We start from the raw sequence: 10,590 nt of genomic DNA, 5'->3' as shown, positions 1-10,590 counted from the left end.
ATACATAATCGGAAAAAATCCAAAAAAATAAGAAAAATTAAAAGTCATTTTTTTTTCTTCTTCTCTTGGCCCAAACGACTTTAAAATTTTTTTTTGACTAAAAAATAAGGAAAAAAAAATTCAAATGGGAAAAAATCCAATTAATTCCTTTCCAAAAAAATATGGACCTGAAGTTTTTGTTAAACCCTGTTGCCACCCCTGTCACTTTACTAAAATCATTTTGAAAAAACCCCCCCCCAGTTTAAAATTTGTCGGGGTTCCAAACTCAAAAAGTCCCTTTTTAGTTTTCCCTGTAACGGAGGGTTTCATTGGGGAAAGTCACAGGAACGTTGTTTCGTTTCCCCCATATTTGACAAGGGGTGGGCGCATAAAATTTATATAATATAAAAAATAAATAAAGTGAAAAAATTAATTCCCCGTCCAATTTTATTCCGTTTAAAACCCAACCCAAAGTGTTGTGACCGTGCGTTGGTAAGGGGGTTTTTGTACAAAGGGGGTCAATTTTTCCCAAACCCCGGGGAAGGGGAAATGTCTTTTTATTTCTTTTGAAATTTAAAAAAACCCCATTTTTAAAAAATTTAATTGTAAAAATTAATGAAGTATTTTTTTTCGGGGTTTAAAAACGTGATAACCCTTCTTTTCAGTCCTCAAAATGACTACAAGCTCGTGCAAACCTAAACAACTGAGAAATATATATCTAAATTAGGGAAATGTTTAGGGAAATGTTCAATACCAAAATAAAATTCCTATATATTTTTGGATGATGTCATTAAATGTAAGGAGATGTTGCTCCAAAAACATAAAATAATTTTTGTAATTCAGTTGAAATCATCGCTTTTTGTATATAAGTATACGACATGAGATATATAAACATACAAATGAGGACATGAAAAAGCATACCACATGATATTTCGTCACTTCCATCATAGCAGTCACGCTTATAGTCACATCGTTTGTAAAGAGGTATACATTGGCCATTGTCACACTGATACTCTGTATCTGCGCATGTCCTAAAATCTAAATATAGAAGCACATTCGGTGCAACTTTTTTTATGTTTTTCGATCGTAAAACTCTTTTTGTTACCAAACTTATACTATATCTTAAACACCAATGGTTAATTCATCAGTTGCATAAAATGTTCGGCTAAGCGCCTTGAATATATTGTTCTATAATGCACATTAATCTGCAAATAAAGAAAACAAACTCACCACAATTTTCATCTGTCTGGTCGATACAGTCAGGTACAAAATTACAGAGCTGGCTGATATGTATACAATCACCTTCTCCGCATTTATACTGATCAGACAAACAAGACTTATTATCTACAAGTACAAACAGTTAAAAAACAAAATGTATTACTATTTAAATGACTGACCTACTCGTGTTGTTTCGAAACAGGATTTTGATATTTTTTAGAAACAAGATTGTTTGTTTTTTAAAAATATGGTTGCTCTATAGTATTTAGAAGGTCATGCAATTGATACGTTATTGTTCTTAAGAAAAACAATATGCATTTTCCATTTAATTATATAAAGTGTACCACTGACTTGCCGATGACATTCCTGTGTATTTATTGTTGTATCCTTTGGTGTCACAGAGCAGTCTGTGTAACTGCATAATCTGTTTCAGCTTTTGTTGGTGCATGTGGTGTTTCACATTTCATTATCTTTCGTGGACAAACTCATTACCCCGAGTTTGCTTCGTTTATTATACATATATTATTATACATGTATTCTATGCTTCTAAAGTATCTCCTTAAAGGTTATATAGGCCACGACCAAATGATAAAAATAAAAGTCCGTGCAAAACACACAAACCAACAACCAACTTTATCTTTTGTATTTTGTTTCTAACACAAGTACATTATGTTCAAAACGATTCATACTGCTGTGCACTGCTTTCATAAATACATGATGACATTAAATGCTTGATAACTATTTAACCACGGATATCACGAAATTCCTTTTTGTTCAAACACGTTGTCAAATTTTACTCATAAAAAGCTAAAATATGTTCCTACCATCTAAAGAATTGTTACAGGCTATTTCGTCAGATGAATCCAAACAATCTATTACACCGTCGCAATATGCGGTTACGGAAATCCACTCCAATGTTTTATCGCATTGGAAATGGGAACCAGTGTCGAAACCTGGTGGAAGTTCAGAGGACAATGTCATGCCGGAGACAAGTTGATGAGCTGCAGGAAAATGAAACGCCATCTTTATGAAATCCATGTAACAATCACAATCTTTGTAAAAGAGGACGCCTAATAACATCTTAGACTGTAGTAAAATCGTACTATTTATTGTCAACCTTTTTTGTCGGAACCATGAAATTGAATAATCTATGAAGAAAAATATAGTGAGCTCACAACATATAATTATTGGATGGTAAAACAGTTGTGACTATTGGTAGGAAATTCATTCAATTCACGTTTCATTATATGTCATCAGGAATAAATTGTTTCAACTATTTTCAAAGCTTTTAATGAAGCATTGCACGTACGTTTTGAACACAGACTGGCCTTATAGTATAAACAAAGGAGTAAGAAGTAACAGTAAGAAGTTATGTAATATATCTACATGTTACATACGTTTAAAGTTTTGCCAACAATCAGTTTCATCTGAATAATCAAAGCAGTCAAATCTAGCGTCGCATTTTCTGGACACTGGAATGGTTTGTCCACTTTTGCATCTGAACAGACGCTTACTGTCACTACTTTCGAATATGCCATGCCTTTCCTCAACGTTTTCAAACGATTCTGTTTCAATGAAATAGTACAATACATTCATAGTAGTATGTATCAGTTATTTGACGAAGTTCAAAACATTTGAAACTGAACATGTAATTCGTTGGATGCAATCCTTTCATAACACTTGATGGTGATAATATATTGAACTGTCCTGTACCGTAGAACTTTTTTTATTTAAAATGTCTTAAACCGTTGGAAACTAATGTAAATAAGAACATTGTGCGATTAATTTTATATTCAAATGTACGGTACCTTTCGAACATTGTGGCGATAATTTTTATTCAAACTATTCAGTATCGTTGGAACACGGTATTTAAATGTCAATTACCCTTGGAATATGTTGAGGATAAGTTTCATTTTAAGTGTCAACGCCTTTGGAATGTGTTGGGAGTAAGTTTTATTTAGACCGGCCCATATCTTTTGAACATGGAATGATTTTTATTTAATCTGTCCATTACTTTTGGAACATGGTGGGGATAAGTTTTATTTAAACTTGTCATTATCTCTGGAACATGGTTGGGATAATTTTAACTGTCCATTACATTTAGAACATGGTGGGGATAGGTTTCATTTAAACTGGCCAGTATCTTTGGAACAGTGTGGGGATAAATGGTAAGCGTTTCTGCTCAGCTGATCAGTTCAAGCTCCCTAGTAGCGTTTTTGCCACTGACCGTTCCGAGGAAGCGCTTCACTTTGTTCCTTAATATGTTTGCTTCGTCCTTGTTCTCTGTTTGTTTTACTTTGTCTTTGTAGTTTTGTGTATATATCTATCATTTAAACATCTATACATATACTCTTGTAGGGTTTAGACGGTTCCAAAGAGGGTAAACCCGTCGAGCGCCCCTCTAAATTCTAGTGAGCATTACTTTTCATATTCTTAAGTTGAGATGTCAATTATTTTACACATGAAAGTTTCGTCCGCAAAATAATGTATAAATAGTATTTATCACTGCTCAAAGACAGTGGAATTTAAAAGCCATCACTTGAACAAAATTGTCTTTTTATTTTAACGAATTTGAAATATGACATTGTGTCAAATATTAAGAACCAATATTATACAAATACACGTCTGCTTGAACCATTTCAGGAATATCTGCAGATATTTTTTACGGTAGGGGGAGGGGGCGTGACCTCGGTCTCCGACAGAAGGTCGGCGCCTCCTCTAAACCAAAATCATGATGTTTAATACACACCATCAACAGCAACACACGGCTCCCATTCTCGACCAGAGGTGTAACACCACAGGAAACCCTGATCTAGAGGGTCACGGCAATTATTGCCTCTCAAGTACCCATTCGAGTAATGACTTTCTTTGTAATCAGCATAATATGTGTTCCAATGGTGACAAGACTTTCCAGTATATGTTTGGCTCAATGATCCGCTGTATTTTTGGTACACAATTCCCAAACCATCTTCCTTCGTATCTACATGGAATATCTCACATAACTATTTATAATGCATATAAAAACTATAAATCCAAGTTCATTAATAAAGATTGCAAATTATATTTACATTAGTTGTAACGGGAGATTCCCTATTGTTGGAAGCGTTCGGATTAGTGCTGATGAAACAGGAGCTTAATTAACTTAAATAGCCTCATAGAACGTGTAATTCGAATTGTATTAAAAATCATAACAGTAAAACTGTAATGTGTTTCTAGTCATAACATCCATTTTGTAACGTATTTAAAAGCCACAAGGTCCAAACCGTAACGTGTGTAACGTGTATAAAGTCCAAGCCAAACCGTAACTGTAACGTGTAAAAGGTTATAAGGCATGAACCATAAAGTGTTCAAATTCATAAGATCTTGACTGTAATGTGTTGAAAGTCACAAGATTAAGAATATAATCTGCTCAAACCTTTGAGTACACACGGCTCCCATCTGGTGCCCTGATCCGTGGTAAAGCACCAGAGGTAACCGCTGCCCCACGGATCCTGACAATAATTGTCCACACCAGCAACACTCTCTCCAGGAAATACATAACCACGTGCAAACTGAGCGTGTGGAGATCCAGAAGCCCATTTTTGGCACGTTTTACCTGAGAACGTTGTATTTAACGTTCCTACGTACCTGAGATAACCATCAAATGTGTTATCTGTGTTATTCTTTGCCGGCACTGAAATATAACAATAGAAAATACAGCATATTCATTGAATGGTCAATTTTATGTAAATAAGCTAAACTGAGACAGAAAAGCATTAATCTACTCATGTAATTATCATTTACTTTAAGTAGTAAGATTAATTAAGAAAAGATATTTACTTATAATATCACACTCATTTTTCTCTTCTGGCTTTTCTTCCGTGTAACACCACAAATATCTGTTATCGGTTGGATCACGGCAATAGTTTTTAGCGGTAACCTTTGATCTTTCTGGGAACATGGTGTCGTCAAGGTAAATTTCTTCATTTGCCCAGGACAAGCAGGATAACCCGCCTGGTGTTGTGTTAACTTTCCCGTTATACTCATTGACAGGAACTTGCTCTGGTATCATCAACCATTTATCTTTTTGGGGCAGGTATATTTCTTTTCTTTCGGAAACTAACAAAACAGTAAAAATAGCAGTATTGTTTTAAGGAGGTAGGTTACCTTAATATTTGTAGATTTGTATATGTCTATGTGCGCATGTCCAACCGGAAGCTAACGTGACGATTTACGGCGACGTTTACGACAAACTAAATGTGTTTGTGTATTCATTCTTCTGCCTTCGATATGATACTTAATGGTTTAATAATGCAGAAATAATGAATAAATTGCCGCAGAAACGCTTCAAAACATTGTTGCCTTAAAATGACGTCATTGACGTCATGACGTTACGTGTCAGTTACCGCGCAAAATTAATAGCTTTTATTTTGAAAGTACGTAATTATGTGCATTTTCTTTATTTGAACTATTTTTTAAACAACCATTATTTGTTGAAATATTATGCGGAATGTAAGAAAATGGATGATGGTAACTGATTTATTGGGAATATAGTTGGGTGAAAGGTTACTTATTACGGCCATTTTCAAACAGAAATTGGGCAGGTTGATTTGTAATACCTATTATCCAGTTTGCGTTGATAATTTGTTACTTATATACTAAAACTAAGCCCTAAAATTGTTCAAATTTCAGTAGAAAATTGTGATTTCTTGAACTAAATTGATGTTACCATGGAAACGAAGCTCGTGACCTATATATCTAAATGTAAAATTCAAAAGCGTTTACACTGGTCTATTTAAGGAGGTAGGTTACCTTCATATTTGTATGTGCGCATGTCCAAACGGAAGCTAACGTGACGATTTACGACGACGTTTACGACAAACTAAATGTGTTTGTATATTCATTCTTCTGAAAACAAATCATGAACTTGTCTTCGATCTGATGCTTTATGGTTTAATAATGCAGAAATAATGAATAAATTGCCGCAGAAACGCTTCAAAACAATGTTGCCTTAAAATGACGTCATTGACGTCATGACGTTACGTGTCAGTTACCGCGCAAAATTAATAGCTTTTATCTTGAAAGTACGTAATTCTGTACATTTTCTTTATTTTAACTATTTTCAAATAACCATTATTTGCTGAAATATGTTTTATGAGTCTTTTGCTCTGAATAATAATCAATATTTTGCTTCTTTTATGTAGTTATATTGAAATGTTATGCGGAATGTAAGAAAATGGATGATGGCAACCAATGTTATTTGTTAAACACAACTTCGGCTTTTTATTTGCATTTCAACAATATCAATGAGAATAATAGCAGCATATAGAACGATTTTTCAATAAAAAATGTCAGACGAGGGTTACTGCTGTAAGTATTTAAAGCTGTAAAATTTGTTTAAATAATGCAAATAACACAAAAGATATTACTTACGTTAGAAACGAGATGTTTTAAAGCAACATTAGCAAGAAAGATAATTTTATTTATCATTTTTTTATAAGACATTACGATAAAAAGCAAGATATAAGCTATTAAAAATAAAATGAATATTGAAGATTAATTAAGAAAGTACTTGTTTATCAATATTGAAAAGAAATAAACTGTCACTGATGTAAAAAGAAAAAAAAAGAAAAAAGATATAAGCTATTTTAAACATGGTTACCTTAAACTTTACGAAAAATAGGGTACCATGTAAAGTGATTGGTATTTTGCTAATTATATTACCCAAATATTCAATGTTGGTCTTTAACAGAATACCACTGAAGCCGTCGAAAAACCCACACAGTTTTTTAAAACAGGAGAGAAAATGCGTTACCATGGAAACCCGAGCCCCGCGACATATACATATACATATACCTTCAAATTACAGACGTTGGACTAATATGATACGTTATTGGAATAGACTATTATTACTTGACGACACTAGAATTACAAAACAGGCTTTTAATACGGATTATAGAAACTGTCGCAATAATTGGTGCAGTGAGCTGAAAGATGTTTTAACAAAAGTAGATCTTATAGACCATTTCAATAACCGTACAGTTATCCAATTAAACAAAGCAAACACGCATATAAGGAACTATTACTTAAATGCCTGGAAGGAAAATGTTATAACGGTACCTAAATTACGAACTTACAGACTGCTTAAAACTGAATTTAAAAAAGAACAATATGTAGATTTAAATTTAAAACGTAATGAACGATCTCTTCTTGCACAGTTAAGGTGTGGCATTTTGCCAATTCGAGTAGAGACTGGGCGATATATAGGAGAACGCATCGAACAAAGACTCTGTAAAATGTGTGATACGGGATTAATTGAAGACGAAATCCATTTTGTTATCAACTGTACCTTTTACAACAATTTAAGGTTGCAATACTTTAATGACATTGCTTTAGGGGATATTTACATAAGTATGAGCGACTCTGAGAAACTTGTATATCTTGTGAACATTTACCCAAGAAGATTAGCGAAGTTCTTAGTGGATGCATATTTAAAGCGTAAAAATTGTCTGTTTCACTGATAATTCGTGTTCTATTTTTGTGTATTAAATGTGAAACATTTCTTTTATATGTATGACGAAAGATGTTCTCGTTACACTTTGAATTGTTTTTATTTATTATTATAACATGATAATATTATAACATGATAAGACTGCGTCAAACTGTAGTTGCTACAAATGTATTGATAACTCTGTTCACACTACATCTTTGTATATGTTAAAATATGAGGTGACTTATAGGCCCACAGGGCCGGGTGCAAATAATTTGTTATATGAAAATTGTATTATTTATTTGTAAATTGCACATGTCACGTTAATAAATAAACATTTACTTACTTACTTACTATACATTTTAAGCTTATACTAGAAAGCTACCGCGCAGACTAGTAAAATATCAATTATGCAGACTTCTACGGATAATAATGAAACCAAAATACACTGAAAAGTGTTAAATATCCGTATTTTCCTTCTTCTTTCAATATAAAATACCTTTGGAGGGTCATGCACTTCAAACCTGGGTAAAAATTTTATTTGGAGGGACAGAGATAAACAGATTTGAGATTGTAGCAGTTAAAACTGTAACTTACACGAAATACAAAAATTGTTACGGTTCAATTAATTTGAATTTACCCTGGTAACAAGGTAGCCTACCTCCTTAAGAAGTATGTTAAGAAATGGTATACTAGCATTTTCATATTTATAAAACAATAAAGTAGTATGCAAGGAAACAAATGTTTTTTGAGGTTCGGATTATTTTACACTAATTATTACAATCAATAAATTTACATTTGAATGGCTTGGGGCAAAGATGTGAAGTATTGTTAAGTATCATTCGTATGCAATCACAGAGGAAAAAAATTAGGACATTTTAACGTCCACAAACTACCTTAGTGAAGCCTGTGGGTGTGGGTTTGTTATTGGGCACAAACAACCTAATACACAAAGCTTGAATACTTAAAACGTATAAAATTAATACACAACGCGTCAACAACGAAGATGACCTAAGTACGCTTATGACAAAAACGGAAAGAACAAGAAATTGTTCATTATTTTGTCACGTGATATTGTTACGTAAAACTTTAAGTTACAAAATAATGTAGTTAATTATAATTTTTAAGTTGGAAGGTCAAGCACTTCATTTTCTGTCGCTCTAATGCTGATATTGAGTAAAATATAAAACAAAAATGTTTTTATGGGGCATAATTCTACACGGGATTTTTCATTTTTGCAAATAAAAAAGGCTTACACATGAAGACACAATGATTGGTGTACTATTTACATTTGGTTCTTGCAAAATATAGATGAAATTTTCGTAAAACATTGTTACAAAACTGGTGGGAAGCAAACGTATTTTTATTGTTTGTTTCTCTGTAACAACGACACTAGTAGGTGTTTCTCTGTAACAACGACACTAGTAGGTAAAAAGCACATTTACAGCCTTAATTTAGAAAGATTTATATCTTTTTAAACGACAGATATCTGTCTTACATGTGTCTTGTAATGCTTTATCAACATCCAACAAACAGTCACACATACTGGCGACCATAGACGCATTAAAAGCCTAGTTACATTTACAAATGTTTAGCGTATATCAGATATATTATAAAGGATTTCAAGATATGAGTTAACTCAAATTATTCATAAATATAATGTATTTTAATATTTCATTGCAAAGTAACCGGCACTTGTATGCGGGTATACAATGTAAATATCCGTAGACCATCGCAAAGTAACCGACATTCGTATGCGGGTATACAATGTAAATACCCGTAGACCATCGCAAAGTAACCGGCATTCGTATGCGGGTATACAATGTAAATATCCGTAGACCATCGCAAAGTAACCGGCATTTGTATGTGGGTATACAATGTAAATACCCGTAGACCATCGCAAAGTAACCGGCATTCGTATGCGGGTATACAATGTAAATATCCGTAGACCATCGCAAAGTAACCGGCATTTGTATGCGGGTATACAATGTAAATATCCGTAGCGCCTCGGCAATCTACGTAAACATCCGTTTAGAAAAGGGCACAAGTGATACTATTTCATTTATTTTGATAAAAATTAAATTCTGTCGTTTAAACAGATAGAAATCTTTCTAAATTAAGGCTGTATAAGTGCCTTTTACCTACTAGTGTTGTTGTTACAGAGAAACACTTACTAGGGTTGTTGTTACAGAGAAACAAACAATAAAAAATACGTTTGTTTCCCACCAGTTTTGTAACAATGTTTTACGAAAATTTCATCTATATTTTGCAAGAACCAAATGTAAATAGTACACCAATCATTGTGACTTCATATGTAAGCCTTTTTTATTTGCAAAAATGAAAAATCCTGTGTAGAATTATGCCTCATAAAAACTGTTTTATATTTTACTCAATCTCAGCATTAGAGCGACAGAAAATGAAGTGCTTGACCTTTCAACTTGAAAATTATAATTAACTAGATTATATTTTTAATGTTCAACGTAACAATATCACGTGACAAAATAATGAACAATATTTTGTTTTTCCGTTTTTGTCATAGGTGTACTTAGGTCACCTTCGTTGTTAAGGACGCGTTGTGTATTAGTATTAATTTTATACGTTTTAAGTATTCAAGCTTTGTGTATTAGCTTTTTTGTGCCCAATAACAAACTCACACCTAAGGTAGTTTGTGGACGTTAAAATGTCCTAATTTTTCATCTGTGATTGCATATGAATGGTACTTAACAATATTCACAGCTTTGCCCCAAGCCATTCAAATGTAAATTCATTGATTGTAATAATTAGTGTAAAATAATCCAAACCTCAAAAATCATTTGTTTTCTTGCATACTGCTTTATTGTTTTATAAATATGAAAATTCTAATATACTGCTTCTTAACATATTTCTTAAAACAACGTTGCTATTTTTACTGTTTTGTTAGTTTC

General features: G+C 32.9%; 1 protein-coding gene and 1 long non-coding RNA gene across 2 annotated transcripts; both read right to left on the bottom strand.

Annotated features, from left to right (window-relative positions):
* Positions 1–1,209: 1,209 nt before the first annotated feature.
* LOC128550250 (uncharacterized) lies at positions 1,210–2,752 on the bottom strand. Its single transcript, XR_008368177.1, has 3 exons — positions 2,595–2,752; positions 2,022–2,198; positions 1,210–1,323 (listed from the first exon to the last, which is right to left on the bottom strand). It is a non-coding gene; the product is annotated as an uncharacterized LOC128550250 (long non-coding RNA).
* Positions 2,753–3,935: 1,183 nt separating this feature from the next.
* On the bottom strand, positions 3,936–5,277 carry LOC128550027 (plasminogen-like). The gene is made up of 3 exons (XM_053527871.1): positions 5,017–5,277; positions 4,613–4,870; positions 3,936–4,177 (listed from the first exon to the last, which is right to left on the bottom strand). The coding sequence occupies exons 1-3, from the start codon at positions 5,246–5,248 to the stop codon at positions 3,936–3,938; spliced, it is 732 nt and encodes a 243-aa protein (XP_053383846.1). The 5' UTR covers positions 5,249–5,277.
* Between the last annotated feature and the right edge of the window lie 5,313 nt (positions 5,278–10,590).

This window comes from Mercenaria mercenaria, chromosome 17, assembly GCF_021730395.1.
Source record: "Mercenaria mercenaria strain notata chromosome 17, MADL_Memer_1, whole genome shotgun sequence".
Taxonomy (NCBI): Eukaryota; Metazoa; Mollusca; class Bivalvia; order Venerida; family Veneridae; genus Mercenaria; species Mercenaria mercenaria.
Note: the sequence above shows the minus strand (reverse complement) of the source record. Positions and strands in the feature narration are given on the sequence as shown.

Bases quoted from the DNA above. Each gene is read 5' to 3' on its own strand.
- LOC128550027 (XM_053527871.1), bottom strand. From the start codon at position 5,248: ATGATACCAGAGCAAGTTCCTGTCAATGAGTATAACGGGAAAGTTAAC. The intron at 4,871-5,016 runs GTAAATATCTTT...GTTATATTTCAG, and splicing joins AAATGAGTGTGATATTATAA to TGCCGGCAAAGAATAACACA. The intron at 4,178-4,612 runs GTTTGAGCAGAT...TATTCCATGTAG, and splicing joins GGAGCCGTGTGTACTCAAAG to ATACGAAGGAAGATGGTTTG.